General features: G+C 39.3%; 1 protein-coding gene across 1 annotated transcript in view; it reads right to left on the bottom strand.

Moving 5' to 3' along the window:
- The window catches only part of MARCHF11 (membrane associated ring-CH-type finger 11), a 32093-nt gene extending 12048 nt beyond the window's left edge, over positions 1-20045 (bottom strand). The window contains exons 1-2 of the mRNA XM_065052625.1: positions 19020-20045; positions 17678-17833 (exon numbers count right to left, since the gene is read on the bottom strand). Of these exons, the coding sequence (XP_064908697.1) occupies positions 17678-17833; positions 19020-19325 (462 nt within the window). The 5' untranslated portion in view covers positions 19326-20045. The remainder of the gene's footprint in view (positions 1-17677; positions 17834-19019) is intronic.
- Positions 20046-21155: the final 1110 nt, after the last annotated feature.

Below are 21155 nucleotides of genomic sequence, written 5' to 3'. Positions count from 1 at the left end.
ACAACCAAGAACCCTAAAACAGGTTTGGATGTTTTCTTCTGTTACTAATCTACTTTGTGGTGTTCACTGCCTTTCTTCTACAAAAGAAACTGTAGTCCTCCACCTTCCTCAGTACAAAGCTCAGGAATAACCAAGTAATTTAAACACTTTAGGAAAGTTACCTCCCTATTAGTGTGATCTGTAAGTTAAGCTAACTGATGAGACCCCACAGTAGATAGAGGAGGAAGGACTGTATGTGTAAGATGGAAAGCATTCAAGAGGCCCAGAAAGTTCTATGTGAAACTGCTGACTTGCCTCCTAGTGCTAGGCGGTCTGCCATGAGAACCCAACACCGCCAGAGTGACAGAGTGGGATGGTTTGGTATTAAACTCTAACATGGGATCAGTTTGGGGACCTTGGTTTCTGTGCTAATGGCAAGAAGACAGTGGATGTACAAATGATAAAAAGCAAACAGATGCTACTGAGACAGGCATACTTTTCACATAATGAAGGTTTTCTGTATTTATGACATAATTCACATGTAAATAAGTTTGGAAGGTTTGGTCTTTTACTTAGCCACAGAGAGTGTGAGCCATTAGGCAATGAGAGGAACTACATAGGACTAAATTGTTTGATGGCATTGCATTTCATAACAAGGCCTGTGAAGAGGAACTGGAGTTGTGGTCACACTTTTCTTCTACCTGAAGTGTCACAGCATAGCTAATGTATGTGAGTATACACTCTGACAGACAGCCATGAACAGAAGACTCCCTTTCTAATAGTAAGATTATTTTTATAGTATCAAAAGCCAGTTAAAATTTATTTGATTTCTCACCATCATTTACCTTATTGTATGCCCTGTTGCATGTTGTTATAATTGTTTCACCTTTTAATGTCAAATTAACAGCCTATGTTAAATAGGTCACAAAAATAATGCAGTAAAAATCATTCAGCAATAGTTGATGCTGAGAAATTGCACTGAGAATTTAACAGACTAAATTATTTAACATTCCAAATTGAATGATCTCATTATGAGTGTGTCATAATTTAAATCAATTATTTCCATAGAAGTGTTTCTCATTTTCTTCATGTAACCTGTCTCACAACTCTTAATTGCTCATGATTATAAATTATAGTACGACTTCCTAATTTGATTTTGTCATTTGCTGACTATACATTCTATAATCAGTAACAGTTCTTTTAGCTAAATATCTTGCCAAGTTAGAAAGGATCTATATAGCCTTTTAGTGTCAGCTTCTGGGAAGCACATGACCCTGAAAGATTACTGGTTTTGCTTAAAAACATAAACTGAAAGAAAATGTTAATTATTTTGTACATACATAACTGTAATAATATTGTAATTTTTCAATGACAGATTGATTTAAAAATTCTCATTTAAATATCTGTGAAATAGGATCCTGTTTTATATTCCTTCCCATCATATCTGTAGTGTTATGATGTACCATGATGTCTCCTTTGCCCATGAAAAGAATACATTTTATTTCAATATACAATTATAAAATCTTCCTTTGAAAATGATGCTTTCAGAAACAAAACATAATTCATGCTTCTGATTTTAATGTAATACCGTCTGCCCCTTGAAAACTTCCTACACTTTCATTTCTACTGACACTTCATTATGTTTGGCTCTTTTTTATTTACCACTGGTCTTCCTTTCACAAATCATTTGGGAGTCTAGTACCTTCATGGTGCACTACAGTTCCAATGCTGACCCCAGAAACACTGCCTCTCTTTTCTTCTAAGGGCTCTGTCAAACAGTAATACTGAATAATTTCTTATTTTTTTGAGGCTGAGACTTCCAGAAGTTGAAAGAAACATATTGCTTTGGTGGAAGAATAAAGTTAATACAGTTATATGCATGTCCTTACTAACATAAGGATGGATATAGTATTCAAAGATCTGTCATCATTGAGATAAAGTGATATAAACTTGGCTTTCTTTTTTAATGAGCTGCCTTGTAAAAGCCCATTGATTATTGTAAAATACATGGCAGAGAAGTGATTTAAAAACTACTGACTGAGACTGTGCTTGTACTTCAAATGCATTACATGAAAAATGTCTACAATGAAGATACAGATTTTCCTACATTCTTAATAAAGAACATATGAAACTTCCTTATGGCTCCCCGGACATGTACCTGCCTCAACTGTCCCAGTTTGTATCCACCAAAATTCATCAAACCAAAGAGCTGTTGGGGGTTCCTCCACTCTGTTCTCTCCAAAACACAGTTTATTATGGACACTGATGACTGAAGCCTCTCATTCACTTATTTTACATAAAAATAACTAAAAATCACTGGCAGTGATCTATTATAACACAACTTGACTAACCTGAAGACGTATTGATTATATGACTTCAAAATGTTTTTCTTAGATTGCTCTAATTGTTCTGATTGCTAGAATCAGACAGCTCTGACAAGAAAAAGTTCTTTCCTGCTGTAATTCATTAAGTATAACAGGATTTGCAATCTGTGCAAAAATAATAAAACTGTTACAGAAGCAAAAGAACACGATGACTTAGGTCTAACCAACCATTTTTGAAACGTCTGTTCCTTTTCCTTGTTAGTAGTCTAGATGATGAGACAGTAAAGTTTTCTAACATCTTTTGCAGTAAGAATACAATGACTACATTATTTTATATGCAGTGATATTGTTAACTTAATGACCAGTCTGGATAGAAAATGCATAGTTTTGAGTACACACACAAACATTTGAAATGTTACTGTTCACTATAAGCTTCTATTTTTATGTCTTTTTTCTTTTTTTTTAAAAAAAAAGCCAGAAAAATTGCAGCTCCCCATTAATGCTTACCTATTGTGATAAATTACTAACATATAGAGAGCCTGTAGTCACAATGCCCATTCTCTTTTCGTGTATCAGAGAGCACATGAATACAGATAGTTTGGCTTGTATGTAAATTCTCAGTCTGCTTGGAAGACTGTACCAATATTTTACTTAGGACATTCTGAAAGCACAACTTTTCCTGTGGAGATACCATCCACCCACGCACCACATAGGCAATTCAGCTGATAGTTCCTGGAAGTGCTGGCTTACTGCACGTACACGACTGAGCAGAACATCTACATGTACATTAGATACAGAAACCTGAACATCCTGAGCAATGTACAAAATCTTCAAATTCTGTTATGTCTGTCTTTCAAAGTCTTACTATTTGTTGCATGTTCACCGTTAAGCAGAATAGTTTAACATTTTGTCTTATGATTCTTTTTTTTGTTATGTCAGAATCAAAATCTGAGACCATAAACAGAGCTGTGATAAAAACTGTATTAGTCTTACATAGATTTTTCTCTGAAAAATTTTTTGTTATCTTTTGCTGTTGACCAAAAAATACGAGGAATGAGGCAAGACTGCAGGATTTTGTGAATATTTTCACTCTCTTAGAAGCAGAAAGTGGGTAGTTAGTTTTTAGCAGTACATGGAGGTGAACTCCCTCTCCACTTTGAGGCACTCAGAGCTTCTGGAAACATCAACTCCTGTTAATTAAAATAAGGATACTCATCCTGTCTGTTACTCCTTCTGTCCATCAAAATAAGGATTGTAATTTTATACAGTCTCAAAAGAAAGGCTGGCCCTTTAATAAGGAGCATACTCGAACCAGGAATCATTCCACAGTAACTAATATTATTAACACCTAAAAGCATGTGAAGCCTGCTAAATGTCTGATTTGTACCTAGTAATATTTTTTCTAATTCTTGATTTCCACTTTTCATTAAGAATTGCCTGTCAATACACCAGGATCAAATTCTGCCCAAAATAAATACACAGAATACTTAAAAGTCATGGTATGTTGTAGAGATGTATTTGTGAGAAATATGTGAGGTTAAAGTGAAATATTCTCAAGTCAGCTTTTAACTCATATGAAACTCTTAACTAATTAAGTTTAGCTTAGTGGCTTAGTTCAGCAGAATTTTGAATGTTCCATGAACATGTGTGTATTTGGTGAAAACCAGTGAATGCAAATTACCACCCTATGTGAATAAATACTCTTCCTACTGTAAAGTAGGAACTGTTCAATTTCTGTTGCAGCTTTATTGGAAATAATGCATTTCATTGCAATCTAGCTGTACTCTTTATAGCATTATCTGAAAATTAAATATGAATGAAGGGAGGAAATGAAAGCCTGCCATGGTTGTTGCATTCTCTGTAATGTAAAGATGCTCTGCAAAATTAAACTGAAAACAGGGCAAGCATAGACCGTCAGGTTATGCATAGGTAAGAAATAAAACAATAAAATAAAACACTTACTCTAATTCTAACATTTATTCCAATTACTGAGAGGAGGTAAGTCTCAGCAAGATGATACACCAGTTGTGTGAAGGAGGTATTAACAATTTTCATGCTGTCCACTCGTTTAAGAGCATTAACCATGTTTTGCCTATACAACTCTGTACTTCTCTTTGGACACAAACAGACAATATCAAAAAGGTTTCCGGAGTTGCTTTTTCCTTCTCTCCTAGGAAAGGAATTGTTTTTAAATGGTAGCTACATCTATTGAATACTTTTAGCTGAAAAAATGCTGAGCATGAGGTTAAGATTGTGCAGCTTATTATGATATTAATGCACTCACCAAAGATGTGTAAAAAATGGCTCAGTAAATGAACTGCAATTAACACTTGAACACTTTCGATAAGATAGATGAGAAGACATCAAGAACATATGATTCCTCTGTATACTGATTGGTGGCCAGGGCACTTTTGCGGAAGAGGTTTGTTCTCTCCCACCATTCTGAGCAATGAGTAATGACCCTAGTCTACTGAAACTCATGCTTCATCTGATAGCTGGACTTTCTGGAAGTGCTGGCTACTCTTTCTCCATTTTTTTTGACTCTATGCCCTTTCGGAACATAAAGGATTTACCTGAGCGTATTCTGCACCTTAATGGTTGGTGCAGTCCCTTGTGAGACACCTCAACTCAAATCCATTGTTCACTTGAATTAAAGCAAAGTTTCAGACTTCCACCTCTAATGATACTATTTTAATAACTGAGATTTGCTTGGTATTCAGGATATTCAATAGTAGAACTCTTTGAAGGTAATTTATTGGAACACTTCCAATTCCCATACAATACAGAGATGTTCACTGAACCAAATAGAAAGCAAATGAGATTGATTCCTCTATTCACATCACCTCCTGAGTATGGAGATGATTTTAACATGGTACAAAGCATCAGGACCTATTTCTGACACTGGCCTATTTCAGTGGGTTCTGCACACTGAAAAAGAGGCCATGAAAAGGTCTTTCCTGGAAAGGAACCATATAAATTATGTGAAGGTGGAAGAAGTGCCATATAATTGGAATTTTAGAATTCAAAGTTCCTGGTTTACTGAAAGAGGACTCTTCTAAAGCATTTAAATACGGTAAAAGGGGTGGAAAATGCTACGTATTAGTGTGTTTTTCCAGTCCAGGCACAACGCAAAATGATGGTTAGATGACAGAGCCAAGGAATGCAAATGTACAAACAAATTCAATTGGATAGTGACAGTTAAGAAGTTGAGAAGCAACAATTATCAGCATTTTGTTTAAAGTACACAGTACTTACAGCTTTCTACTATGTGCTTCTAGGCAGCCTGTAAATCCAAAGACATGAAATCAATTACTGCATCACCATCTGTTGCAACTGGATTTCCCTGCATCTTGCAGCAACTTTATTCATAGCTGAGAATTAGGGACTTCACAATAGTTCTGGCACAAAACCACTCTGTCCCCTTGGTTAGGCACAAAGAAGCACCTTCGCTGTCCAGTATTCTTTCTGTTGCTAATGGCAATTATGTGTTTCAGCGGTGAAGGGTACAACCTCACCAGAAAACAACTGAGTACAAATACTGGCCTGTGGCCCTTCTGGCCCTGAACAAAAACTAATTTGCAGAATGGGATTGGAATTTTCATGTGAAAACATGGAAGACACACAACATGAGGAAAAAGACAATGCTGATTTCATGTGCTTCTTTGTAAGATATAAAACAAAGAAAACTTCAGATTTTGAGGGCAAGAAGACTAAAGAAACTTATCCTGAATTCAGAGGTAAGGCTGTTGTCTTATCTCTAAACAAGATTACATGTATCTTGGGTGAGGGTTAAAATGCAGGATGATAAGTATACCAAGGTATTATCTACTGGCATGTAATCACGAGGAAGACAATCCTGGGTTCTGGCTTGTACAAAATTTGACAGACTCTACTCTAAAAGTCAATTAGAATGTAATTTATTAGATTAGCAAATCAATTGCATTGATTCTGCAATCAATCAAATTAGCAATAACTCTTCACTTGAAGATAATTTAGTCATAATTATAAAATTCTAGACTGTGCAAATGAATTTGGTAAATAACACACTGCTTGCAAATCTGGTCTAATGGAAGAATTAACTTATTTATTTATTGTATTTGTTTTATATATTACATATCACATGTGATAATTAAAACTTCATATAAAATATGCACAATGCACTTATAATTATAGGCACTAATGTATGTGTACTACAACTGTTAATAATAATAATTTTAATTATTAAGTTTTCGATTAAAAATCTAATGAACAGCAAAATTTAAAGTCAGTTGCCTTAGTTTTTTTCAGGTACTGCTACATAATCACAACTACAAACTGCTAGGTACTGTTGTTTGCATCAGTAATCACATTTTTTCTAATAATTTGGGGTAGCCATGGTTTTGATGACCCAGTTACTTATAAGACTCCATTTTTAAGGTCTGAAAATATATAAGATGTAGTGCTTAATTACAGAGAGTAGCAATTTAGATACTAAGTGTCATCAAATAAGATAACTCTATCTGTAAAAAAATGAGTTGTCTTTATAGTATACACTACACCAGAAACTCTGTATATCTCTCTAACCAGATAATGAATTCAATTGAACAATATAACTGATGTTTTTGAACACTGAAAATACCCGGTTTTCTGACTTGTTATGCTTTGCATCAGCATTCATAGTACTGCAAGAAGCAATGGTTATAACATCAAAAACTGTAATATCCATTCATATCATCGGGTTTGAAAGTCTCTAAACTATAAATTGTTCTTGGCTTACTGGTGCTTATATGACACATAACCCATGTGCCATCTCTTGCAGTACAAATATGGATATAAAAATAAAAATATTCTCAGTTTCTCTCAAATATAAGAAGCACCTAAGAGAATGAAAGGTAAGTACATGTTGTCCATATGGAAAACACTCTTATCAAAGAACCTCTTACTTTTCTGTAAATAGTCACTTTTCAATTTTATGTCTGTAAACGCAATGACATTTTGTTGTCTCTACATAATAGTCTCCTCTTTACATTCACTAGTTACGTACGACAGAGGTACTGGTTTCTTTTCAGAACAGCAGCTCTCAGATCACTCTTTCCTACAGTCAGCACTATTTCTGGATTCCTTAATGATATTAACAATAACATGTGAGCTCTGATCAAGCTAGTTCAGGGCATTCTTGGAAAAACACCCTAGTGGTCCCATAGGATATGTCCTGAAAGAATTTGTTATCCACTTGGAAATTTTTTTGCATGTAGACTCTTTTTGACCCCTCTGGAAAGGACAGGAACAGGCAAGTTGATCTTCAAATGGCCCTGTTTCTGCCATTTTTAGTAAGACAAAAAATTCTTGATATCCAAAGTTTGTGAGCAACTCAACCTTACAAGGAGGATGCCTAATGAAGAAAGCAGGGGAGGTTTCTCCACCTCAGGTGGAACAAGTTGCCCAGAGAAGCTGTGGATGCATCATTCCTGGCAGTGTTCAAGGCCAGGGTGCATGGGGCTTTGAGCAACCTGGTCTAGTGGGAAGTGTCCCTGCCCATGGAAGGAGGGTTGGAACTACATGATCTTTAAGCCCCCTTCCAACCCAAACCATTCTATGATTCCCCTAAAGTGAATGGAATTAGTCATGATTACCAGAATTAAAAAAAAAAAAAAAGGACAGCGTAATTCCTGCTGAAGCAGGTATCCATCCCAAGAATCTTCCTGACTTCTCTAAAAATACTGGAAAATGAGTAGTCAGCATAGTTACTGAGGAGAGTAGACAAATAGTCACAAATTTAATATCATAACCAAAGGTCATATCCTTAGGGATTCATATGTCAGAGGTAACAATGGTTCAGTATTTAAATAACTTAGCCAATTAATCAGCAAAGTTAGGGGAAGATGAAAAAGAAGGAGAGAGTGACATCACAACAAAGGCATGGCTTCTTATTCACACTTCAGATATGCTAATGCAGGGTCAGAGGAAATAGCACTGTGGAAATGCTGGGCAATTTTAAAGTAAACAGACTCGAAGCCTGTACCTCTGAAGTCAAACAAGGAAGAAAGGAACCTTCTGGACGTTATCACAAGGACCTGGTGCATGAGAGCTGTACAATGAAGACAAAGATTCACTTGTGCCACATAATAAACACCAAGATATCTGAAAGTAGCTTTGAACTACTGAAACTGCTTTGTCTTCTGAAAGAGTCTAGTCTAGAAGACTGAAGTCCTTAGATCTCGTAGGTCCTAATTACTTTGTCTAGGTTCTAGCAATTATATTGGTGACATGGACAAAAGAATTAGGGAAAGGTCCAAAGGAAAGATAAGCTTCTAAAATCCCCACAGCCATAAACTCTTCCAAGTGAATGTACAGCAGATTTTCCACAAATTTCTAAACATGTTTAAGTACGTGGTAACCATATCAACTCTCAGTGGAGAAGTTCTGAACTAGACACATTTCCCTAGAATAAAAAACAATTTCTTGTATTTTCTGTGTCTTTTACCCAAAGCTACAGAAAGGAAAAAACAGGCTTCAGCAGAGGATTTTGAAATCTGCAAGATGCACTGCAAGATGTTCCTCTCCTTCTACTGAGTAGTGGATGATACAAAGATCTTTCCTTTAAGTTCAAAAAATATCAGAAGGCATAGGTAATTAATTAAACTACTATTAGGTGCAAGCATCCAGAAAACAATTAGATGATATGCAATACTCTGTAAATGCTGCTTGAAGAAGTGACTCTCTTTATTAAGTCTCAGGAGGATTTTAAGTCAGGATTGTACATTTAAATACAAGCAAAGTGTCCTTTCTGGAAGGTGATATTGAATGACTGGAGCTTCTGATGATGCTTGCAGCCACTAAAGTAGCAGCTTATGTGGAGGACAGTGTTGCATGTGCAGGAAAAGGTTGCAAGTGTAAGACTCCTACATTCTATTTTTGTTATTCTGCAGCAAGCTCACACCAGCTGTTACGCCGATTCCTTCAACTAAAATATGTCATATTGCTTTCCTTCTATGAAACAGCAGCCTTGAAACTGAGATGCAGAATTTAGTCATCCAAGGAGGAACACAATGTGCTGGAATTAACCACAAGTTATAGTAGATTGTAAATTGCAGATTGCTTAGATAACAGCAATGAGACATACATAAAGTATTCCATTAAGAAGTACATTCTCTGTCTGTTCCGGCCCAGGGAGCAGAGGGATCTTCCTTAGCATGAAAGGCATACTGAAGTTTACCCGCATCTTCTCCAGATAGTTTCCTGGATGCCAGTTTTATGGAATCTGCCTTTTTCAAGATCCTCGTAGTGCTTGGAATATTTCTCTTCCAGTGTTAGCTGGGTAGCTAAATACACATGAAGCTAGTAAGTATTTAATCTTGATAGTAAGGTTCATGACTTCCTGAAACTACTAAAGAAGTATTTTTTTAAAATTATTGCTGTTGTTTTGGCATAAAAGACCAGGAAAAAAAAAAAAAAAGAGCCTTAGCATTCATCCAATAATACAGTTTTTGTGGGTATCAATACAGAGTATTCCTATACTGGGAATATTTTTGTCACAGATAAGGCAAAGTTTAGTACTGGTGTGGAGGGAAAACACTACCAGAAAAATATGCAAAAACAGAGGTGGGGGGCAGGGGGGAAGGATAAAGGAAACAGCACGTGGCTAAAACTGGAATACTTATTCTCCATCAACTTCACTGCAATGTATACATACACACATGAATCTACATAAGGGACAAAAATTCAAAAAAATGTGCATACTGAAAAGCTGTCTCCCCAGTTTACCAATTTAAGAAAGAGGTAAATTAGCAGGACTGGCAATCATCTGGATGAACTACTGAAGACTTCAGTGCAAACTGACCAACATTCAAAACCAAGAAACATTTAAACAAAATTTCAAAACTAATATAATAAACAAATAAGTCAGGAGGTTCTGACGGTATTTGGTGCCCAGGGCAGGCTATTTAGATTGCCAAATAAGCATAAGCTAAGAAATCATAGACAAGTGGTATAAAAGCAGTACACTATCATTTATTAACAAGTTTTCATATTAAGAAATAGAAGAAGCATGCTTAAACAAGCAGTACTTAGTTTCAGTGTTTTTCACTAATTTCTTGACAATAATTAAAGACCTGAATAGTCAGGATTTTGGATATAACACAAAAAGACAAAAATTTGTATTTGTAAAACTCACTGATCTTTCAGCACTATATAAATTAAATCAATTTTAGGCTACAAGATCAGGCTGTTGGAAAATATCCAATTAAACAGACAAAAAAATGGCGAAGAACAGTAAAGGTTCCCAAATGCAAGCCCCACGCCATATCTTAAGCCTTGCATTCTTTACTTAGATAGCCTAAGTATTTAAAACAGTAGTAACTACATATATGCAGCAACCTTGATTCCCATTCACACTGCCTGTAACTTCTGGATGTGTTTTTCTAATGGGATTTGTTATAAACGTATAATTTATACTCATAATTCCAGTAATATTTCCTCTGAAAAATAACCTGGCACCATGTCTTATGCTAGTCTTTCACCCCATTAAAATCTTAGGCTCAAAGGAATCTACTTTTTTTCCTTGAAGTAGCTAATCCACTATTTAATACACCAAGATAATGATAGTCTTTAAATCTATATCTATATCTCTTACCACTGGATCAGGATGACACTATAATTAAAACTTACTTTCCAAGTAGAGTTCACAGTTTACATTGTGTGGTTGGCTCACACAACTCGAGCAATCAAACTGCCCTGAGGACAACTTGCACATTTCACAAAATAAACAAGAAAATAAATGCTTTTTTAATGAGCTACAGGAAATAAAAGAGTAACATATGAAGTGCACACACCTATGTACCTTTAATGCTATTCTTTTTTTTAAAACATGTTGTTCTTTTTATTTTGTGTAGTTACTTGATTACCTTAGTATACACTTTAGAAGTCCAACAGAACTGCCTAAGTGAATGCATGTGAACTAGTTTAAAACCACTAATCATGTGTTAGTACAAAATTGTTCTCTATGCTATAATCACCATTTCTTTGCCTAATCTATCTTAAATAGACAGATGTGAGCACCAGAGTGGCTTGTCTAGCTCCCTGCATGCTGTAGCTGATGCTCTGATGAGAATAACAGATTCCCTGAGTTCTATCAGTTGAGATGCCAACTTGGACCAAATGTGCCATCTAGCAAAGTATGAGCACACAGAGAATCAGGAAAGCAGACCTCAGGTGTCTGCTGTGACACTCCATTGTAGAAAAATCCCAAATATTACCTACACCTTCTAGATCACTGCTTCAATCATCATCAATTCCAACCAGCAAGAAAGCATAATTTTTGCCATACAACATTAAAATCCTGACTAGACTAGGAGTAGCCAAGCTTCTGGACTGAATCACAGGTTTCAACATGTGGTCTCCAATTTTTGGCAGTTCTGACCTACAACTACCCCCCCTTCCTCACTCTCAGTTCTTTCACGGGACTCTCTAAAACAAAATCAATGTCCTTCCTCTCTTTCAAGCCTCCATTTGCTGTGAACTTAACTCCTTTCTACCTGATCCTCCTAATCACAGTTCCTGACTCTATATCTTCCTGACTCTATAATCTTCCATGTTCCTTCCTGATGGCTTCAGTTCCCATGCAGATGACCACTCTGACCTCTTATAATATGTGAATATAATCTCTCCTCACTAGACTTAAAAATATGGTTTAGTGTTTGTAGTCAACAAAATGGCCATTCATGGCTTTAATTAGCTTTTCACTTAGGTCTATATCTAGTCTTTCGTTGTTAGTTCTTCTTTATCCCCGCGCAGCTACCACTGTGACATCATCATGATAGAATCAGTTCATTTGTTCAGCCTTTATTCTTCGTTACTTCATGACTTTCACATCATTGGTACTGATGATTCTTCCATCCCCTGTTGCCTCTTACCCATCATTAATTATCAATTCTCTCCACCCTTCTACAGTTCTACTGTTCTATAGCTTTGTTCCTCCTTCCCACTGTAATGTCCATTTTGCTCTTCAGCTCTGTATGTTAACAGACACATAATTTGCACCTAGGATGCTAGTAGTACACCAGTGGCCTGCTCACCTGCTCCATGACAGATTTGTTCTCTCATATAAATGGCTAACCAAATGTATTTCTCAAGCGTAACTGACTTTAGTCTCCACACCTTTTTGCTGCCTTTATTTTCCAGCTCTTTTCCTTTTATCTGAGTCATGCATTAATTACAAGAAAACAAAGAAAACATATACAACATAAAATCCATTATACCCCTAGCATTTTCTCTCTGATGGCTTCTATTTTTGCACTTCTGTCCTTCCCATCAGTGGCAAAATTTTTACTGTCTTCTCTTCTTCTATAATGTCTCTACTTTGCATCAGTAACATCATTTCATCCTTCCTCCTGATCCACTCGCTTACCCCAGTTCCCTTTTTCAGTCTCTCATTTATCTTCAGATCTTTCTGAGAAAGCACACAAGAAAACAGACTTTGCCTTTCCCACCACAGAAAAAAAACACAACTTTGACAGCACTGGCCTCTCCAACAGCCCTGCTATCTGCTATCCTTTTGTTTCCAAATGCATCACACACGCTACTTAAAACTGATCGTAATCACCAGCATCTGCCTAGTGCATGTCACTGAAACTACTCAAATACTCAATGATAATTAAAACCAGTTAGTGTACAGAGACCACTGGTTCTATGTATCCCCATAGACTTGTCCCTTATCTCTCATTTAAACTTTTTTTAAGTTGTCCAAGAAGATTGGAACAATCCTTTTTGTTCTTTATGTGCATTGGCACAGTGAATAGCACAAAGTATCCTCCTGGATCTTCATTACTGGCAATGTAACAGCAGCTTGTAATGTAGATTGTTGTTAGTAGGCAGTGTAGTTTAAAAAGCACAACTGGAGATTTGAGCCTTTTCTCTTTCTCCTCCCTAGTTATACCTAGAGCAAGTAAATGTTTTCATCCAGATGAGCATAGTCATTAGCAATAACTTTTACTAAATACTAAACATCCACTACAAATTTTTTCTGGACAATGGACTCCATTTGAAGCATCTGAAGAATGTCACTTTTCCACTTTTTAATTTAACATGCACATACATACATGCAATCTTCTACAAAGTCTTGCTCATGCTTATCTAATTGATGCTAGTGAATGCGTGAGGACTACTCACATTAACATGACTTGAAAAATCAAAGCTAATTCACAAAAACTGTTTGACATAGCAAGTTTTATGTTGAGTATCTCAAATGTTAATAATCAAAATTCAGGCCACTGAAAACCACTGATCTCATGAGACACATTCCATCTCCGGTAACTACACACTTGCTTAAATAATATTAACTACAATCTCAGTTTTTGCATCTATATAAAGAAATCAGACCCAACAATTAAGAATTTGGTTTTTTAAATAGCTGTTTTGTGATTTTCCTCATGTCAGAAAAGGTGTTGAATTGCCTTGCAATTAGCTTTTAAATTAGCACACCAACCTACTCTATCACTTTTGGAATAGGTCCAGTTCACCTAAAGTACCAGAATATAACATTTTAATGAACAGAAACACAGTATATTAAACATCTAACATAATACTATTTTATGACAGACTACAGTAACAGTCTATAAAAGGCTATTCTCTAAATACATGTATTGCTTGTTTCTATAGAAATGATGTTTTTTTAGCACCAAAGTATATTTTCTCAACCTTTGCGAGCTATATTCCACTTTCAAACATGATTTCTGAATCTTACAAGAGAATTGACATTTTTTAATGTGTATTCCTGTTTAACTGCAAGTCTAGGGAACTAATTTGCTAACAGCTTAGTAATTAAACAGCACAAAAGATAACTGTTTGTATTTCCTTTAGGAAGGAAATACATACAAATTATAAAGCTTAGCAAACCAATATGAAAAATATTTCTGCTTTCACTTCTTTTCTCTTTATTCACCTAAAATGTAATTCTAAGTGGGTTTAGTTTCCAAGCCAGACATTCAAAGTTTCTTCCTCCTTTTTGTTTCAAAAGCCTTCCAAAACTCCCTGCCCAAACCAATATTTGTTCCATCGCCCCTCGTTATAGTTTGAGGTTTCTTCTAGTTATTAATATAACCTTGCCTATTATTTGATCACATTCTACCCTTTCATAAGGAGCAAATCCAGCAACATGAACATATGCTTTCATTAATGGACTACTGTAAGGTTAAATATGTCTTCCTGATATGATCCTGAGAAAGATACTGAAAAAAAACTCCAAATTTGCATTTCTCTGTGAAATGTCATATCATAGAATTATAGAATCATTGAATCATTTTGGTTGAAAGAGACCCTCAAGATCATCAAGTCCAATCATTAACCCAACACTGGCACTAAACTATGTCACTAAGTACCTCATCTATGCATTTTTAAACAACTCCAAGGATGGTGACTCCACCACTTCCCTAGGCAGCCTGTTCCAGTGTCTGACAACCCTTTCTGTGAAGAAATTTTTCCTAATACCCAATCTGAACCTCCTCTGAAGCAACTTTAAGCCACTTCTTCTCGTCCTATTGCTCAAACATCATCAATTTGTTTGTGTGTTCAACTTCCACTGTTCATCCATTGGTTAATTTGTTATTTTTTACGTCTTAAGATCTATTCCTGTTTTAAAGGCCTATGTGTTTCCAGAATTGGGCTCTTAAAAGTGAATTAAGTAGTAGTTGCTGAAATATACAAAGTGACACTGGAAAAATTTCTATTGGAATAGTCACTTACCATAGTAAATTTTGTTCCTTGAATGTACTGCCTCCAAAGAGGCCCCCCTTTGGGATTACTTTCCCTGCCATGAAGCAACAGAAACCATAGAAAATGTTAGATATTAAGTGGAATATTCACATCTATTCCAGTGTTCTGGACGAAAACATAGAAAAATCTCCTGCTTCTTAATTCCCTGAGCATTGTGACATTCCATAAATACACGAGGTAAAAGTAAACCTGAGGAGCTTGTGTAAATCTGCACAATTCACTTGAGAAAAAGTTATTCTGGTAAGCAGTATCCTTTTTCTCTTATGACACTGCCCAGACAGATCTAAAAAGCAAAAGATCAGTAGAGACAATTCTGAGAACATGGATTGAGGCAGACTACTAGTTGTAGAGATGGTGAACTACTCCCATCCAAATACTGTATTTCATGTAATGCAAGAAATCTTGCTTGGGAATGTTTAAGTACATTAGCTACCTCAATGTATTCTTCTATATTGAAACAGTCCAGCCCTTAGCTTTTTCCCAAACCTGTCTGAAAAATTACCTTTAAAAGGCTTTTGTGTAGTCCAGAAAATAACTCAGAACATGTCCAAAAGCTTAAATCAAGACACCTGTTAAAAATGGCCAATACTAGTATAGTCAAGAATATGGAAGTGGAGGAAGAGCATTTTAAGACGGATCACCCTTATAAAAATACACGGACAACTGTAGCTTTGGGAGTTCCTTTTAGATTCTGTAACTGCAAGAGGAAGATTCAATGTAGAAGAAAGAGAAAGGTAATGCTGTATTCCTTCAAAGAAATATGTGGCCTTTTGGGTGTCAGGAGCTTGACCCTAGGAATATATGTGTAACTTATTATTTGAGTATACAACTCAATGAAATCTTTTTCTATGATACTTTGCCAACAGTAAAAAAAGCACAGACTTAAATAATTTACATAAAAAATGAAAGACAATGTTGAGAATAAATCAAGTATATTTTAAGCTATCAAAGGAGAAACATGAATCTAGCTCCCCTTCCCTCCAAAAAATGTACCATAACTCATTAAGAGAATGGCATTTAACTTCTTAACTTTTTCTGCTTCATTGTAGCTTGGCCAATGTCGTCTACTCTGTCATCTACTGACACTTTATTCTTTGCTCCTGTTTTCCACAAAAATCGAATATTTGTTCTTCAAACTGGGGCTTGATTCTGTTGTCCACAGAAATGTCTAATGACATTTCAGATGTCCTTCCATATTCCACTTGGCTTACAGCTGTAGTTCCAAAGTCTCTCATAATTTATCTGCTAACCTGTGTAGATATTTTGGCTACCTTGGGACATCTCAAATGGTACCAGATGTCTCTTTGCAGGCAACTGTGTCAAGTCCTTGCTGTCAAGCAACCATTTTCAGATATTATCATTGCAAACAGTTGATCATGATATAACCTTTGCTAGGAAAAGGATCAGATTGCTGCAGATATACGGGATATAAAGATTTGTAAAAGGTTAATAAAGCCAAAAGAATCAAACAGAATCCCATTCCAAACCACCAAGTAAAGTCTGTGCAGAAATAGAACCTACCACCTTCATTTTCTGGAGTGTTTTACAAAGCCATGACTTTTTTTTACATCACAAAGGTTGTACCCAGGAAAGCTTATAAAAAAGTTTCCTTTGTGGATTCATGAAGAAAAAAGCTTGAAGTCACAACTGGCTCTGAAAGTACTTGCACCTAATCTGAACAGCTGCAAGCAAATACTCCAGATATCCTCTATCCAAGGAATGCTTATCATGCTCACACAACTGCCATTACCATCCAAGCATGTCTTTTCTACAGAACTCCAATCAAACTCAGGCAGAGAAAAATGACCTGAGTGCTCTGGCCTTTGAGAGCTCCATCATCTCTGAGCTCATAAGATCAAAACTAAAAAAAGAGACAATTATCTTACTAAATGAGTTCCTCTGATGTATGAAATAAAATTTCTAGGATGGAATTTTAAGTCTCTAAAGAGTTCTGATATGCAAAGTGGTATTAAGGCTTCCCTAATAGATCTGCTAAAGCTTTGAGTGTCCCCTCCCATCTCCCTGAACATACTACCATTATAATATTCTAACTCCCAGCTGTGTGTTGTGATGCTGATAAAAGGCAGCTGTGAAAAATATTACTGCACATTTCAGCTTCTGAAACAGTTATGGGTGGACAAGACAAGTGTTATGCTACTCTGGATTGTGCCACAACTTAAAAGTCACCTCCTTTTACTTTTTCACAGTAGGTGAATACACAGGCAACAGAAGCTTTATTTGCCTCTCTCTGCTGAACCCCAAGCTTGAAGAATGAATGAAATCAACCTTTGACTGAGTCTTTAACAAACTATAAAGACATGTTTGAGGTTTAGAAAGTGAGTCAGGGAGATAAAAGTTCTGTCATGTATTAATTATCTAATTACAGAATTTAACAATCTCCAAAGACCATCCCTATGGCAAGGCAAAAGATAGAAGAACATAACAGAATCAAATGACTACATGTTTTAATATGTAACTGATCTTAAAAACTAATTTCAAGTGGGTGCAAGTGCTAACTGGTAAAGCATATAGGCTCTTCCACCATATTTTCCAAAACCATTGACATAAACATAAGTACCATTTTGTTTTCAAAATGTAAAGGCATATTTTTTTAACAAATAAATTACCTGGCAGGGCTTCTTCATTTTAATTGCTATAACATTGTATCTGTAACAGCAGAGTTCACAGGTCCATGACCCTCTTTCACTTATCCACTTTAACAGGCAAAGCTGATGTGTGTACCGTACTGACCCATCACAGCGGCAAGGATTTAACAATTCACCCTGAAAAGGCAGCACAGAAACATTAATTTTAAAGGTATCTTTGATGTGCACGTATACTCAATACCAAAATATTTACAGGTTTGTAACAATGAACTGGTTTCAATTTCAATACGTGAAAAAGCATGTATTTTTTGCTATAAAAATTCTCAAAAAATAAACTACCTTTAAAACATCTAAGTGCTTCTAATGAGTCAAAGACAGATAACTGTAACTGTCTATGCATGCGTATATACATGTGCAAAATAAGTGAACAGTTACTATGTGTCCAACAACAATGGCATTAGCCCTTTAAAATACCTCAAGTAGCACCAAAAGTGGTTGGATGCATTTCTCCAACAGCCATTTGTCGTCATCACTAGGAAAGAAACGGGTGACGTTGCAGAGCACAGTGCTCTTGGAGCAGGGCTCTGCACTGCCCAGCTAGGCAGCTGTCAGGCAGGTCCTCAAATAATGCAACCAAACAGTAGTTTCCAGTAGTTCACATATTTCTATATTATATAAATCAGCCGTTTTCTTCTTTCCTTGAGAAGATTTTTTTTTTTTAAGCTAAAATACAAGACATGCTATAAAACGCTACTTATGAATCCATTGCTGGTATTGTGCCCAGCAATGTATTGACAGATCCTTGGAGGTCTTCTCAACATTACCTGTAAGCTAACACTCTCATTTTAAAGTCTAATAGAAACCTGAGAAATTCGTACTGTTCAGAGTCCCTAAGGGAAGAGACAGCGAGCCTGATGGCACGAAGACCTACGGCATGCAAGCCAGCCGTGGCAAACCTCCGAATTTTCCCAAAGCTCTGCGCCGACTCAGAATTGCCCCAAGCGTTTCTCACAACCGTGAGAAACCACAACGTTTCTCGTACCGCAGCTGAGGCTCGCTGTAGCCACGTCGCCGCCGTTACAGAGGAAAGCTGTTCCTGCGTGCGAGGCGCCGCGGGGCCTCCCCGGCAGCGGGCAGCGGCACTCGGGCCGCTTTCCCGCCCCGGGTCCGGTGGCACGGCGGCGGGAGCCGGGCCGGCGGTGAAGAGCTCTGTCCCTGGTGCTGATCGCTCCCCGCCGCCGGCCCGCCCGGCCCCGCCGCCTCTGCCGCCGGGAACGGGGTGTGGGGGTGTGTGTGTGTATGTGAGGGGCTGCTTCGTCGGCGCTGAGCGCGGAGAGCTGCCCGCCCGCCCCGCTCTCCTCACCTGCTCGGGGCCCTGGAAGCAGATCTTGCAGATGGGGCCGGCCCCGCCGGGGTGGCTGCCGCTGCCGCTCTCGCTGCTGCACACCGAGCGGGTCTCGGGTTTGTCGCCGCCGGTGGCCCCCGCCTCGGCACGGCCGCTCTCCGAGCCGCCCCTCCGGCCCTCGCCGGAGCTGGGGCCGCCACTCTCTCCTTCCTCCGGGGTGTCCCCGCTCTTCTCCCCCGCTCCGGCCGGCAGCTCCAGGGGGGCGGCGGGGTCTCGCTGCTGCTCCGCGGGAGGGAGAACGACGCTGCCCCCGGCGCAGCTCATGCCCGAGCCGGCCCGGGGCACCCCCTCACCCGGGGCGGGGACGGCCCGGAGGGGCGGATGGCGGCGGGGGAAGAGAGCGGCGAGGGCGCCCTTCTCGCTGCCAGCGGCCGGGAAGGTGACCCGGCGTGGCCGCCTCCCTCCCTCCGCCGCGCTCCGCCAGCCGGGTCCGGAGCCGCCCCGGCGGCGTGTGCGTGTGAGTGAGCGTGTGTGGGTGAGTGCGTGTGCGGCTGCCCGTGTGCGTGTGTGTGTGTGTGTGTGTGTGTGTGTGCGTGTGTGCGCCCGGCGGGGCGGAGCGGGGGCAGGTCCGGCACTGCCGGGTCGGGTCCAGCCGCCAACAGCCGCCCCCGAACGCCCGGGGCCGCGCGAGGAAAGGGCCGTTACACGGCAGAGGCGGCGGCGGGGGCAGGCGGGGCCGCGCGAGTCCGTCACCGCAACCGCCGCGGGCCCGCGGCCGCCCGGGCGCCTTCCCGGCCCGCCCCGCACCGCCGCGGTCCGCCCCGCCCCGGGGAAACCGCCACCGCGCCCGCACACCGCCGCCTGCCCGGCCGGGAGAAAGCGCTTCCCCGCCCCCGGACGCCAGAGTCGCACCTGCCCGCCCGCCCGCTGCCCGGCGTCCCGCCCCTCAGCAGCGCCTCCCGACACACCCGGCAGGCTGCGGCTCCGGGCCCGCCGCCGCGGCCACCGCCGCCCCCGGCGGGACGGCTGAACCCTGCGCGCTGCCCCTCCCTTCTCGGCCACCACGGCGGGTTGTGGTGCCCTTGCCCTGCACAAACACGCTCACGGAGTTCCTCGACCCTGGCGCCCCAGTGCCGGACCTTTTAAAAAGGGACGTTTACAGATCTTTTTACTTCATCGGGCTTTCTGGTGCAAAACATTGCACTTCTAAAAGCTGAATAGAACCAATATTCAACAGTTGTTCTTTAGGTGTGAAACAGTAGTCCTCCTAGTCTCTTGTGGCTTTGGTTTGGTTTTTGGTTTTTGGTTTTGTTGTTTGTTTTTTTTTTTTAATTCATTACATCACCTCATTTTCAAAATTAAATCTGCTAAAAGCATCATGATCAAAGATGTTCCAAAAAAAAAAAAACACACACACAAAAAAAACAACCCACGGTGGTTAGAAACTCTTTAAAGTTTGGCTGAGGCTGCTAGAGGAAAATATGTGTGAATTTCAGCATCAAGTATAACACCAGTGCACATTTCATCTCGTGAAAATGACAGCAACTGTCTGCGCGGGGAAAGAGAAAGAAAAAAAAAATCTTCAAGAAACGATTGTGAAGCCATATGCTCTTCCATAGCCACATTTAGATTCCAAGTGTGATGAAATCACCCGTCTTCTTCCCTGACTGCTTCATATGTAGTCTCAAGATCAGGGTGTACCTGGATGAGCTCAGCCGCTGCCTTCACCCGACGTGTGTTGACAGCAGTGGCTTTCTTGGTGTGGACGTTTTCTTAGAAGACCAAAGAGGTACACAGAAACAAAACAGGGCTCCTTGGCCTGTGACCAAATGGCTCTCCAGAGAGGTTCGCTGAGTGTACACCAGACACCTGCTCTGACCTTTCGGCCTGGCTGGAGCCCAGCTCAGGCAACGTGCTATCTGCAGAAAAGCAGCAGTCCCCTGTTGCAGGAGAGTGTCAACCAAACTGATTAGGGCAAGCTGCAGATAAAGCCCTTTCGGTCCTACCGCCTGCATCTATTATGGAGTCCATGCGATAGATACATTAAAGACAATGGACAACACTGCAGTTTACAGCATTGCTCTGAAAAAGGTACATATTCAGAGCTTGTCTTCCTACAGTGGAATAAGAGGTATGTATCATTATACCTTTTAT

Source organism: Columba livia, chromosome 2 (genome assembly GCF_036013475.1).
Source record: "Columba livia isolate bColLiv1 breed racing homer chromosome 2, bColLiv1.pat.W.v2, whole genome shotgun sequence".
In the NCBI taxonomy this organism is placed as follows: domain Eukaryota; kingdom Metazoa; phylum Chordata; class Aves; order Columbiformes; family Columbidae; genus Columba; species Columba livia.
Note: the sequence above shows the minus strand (reverse complement) of the source record. Positions and strands in the feature narration are given on the sequence as shown.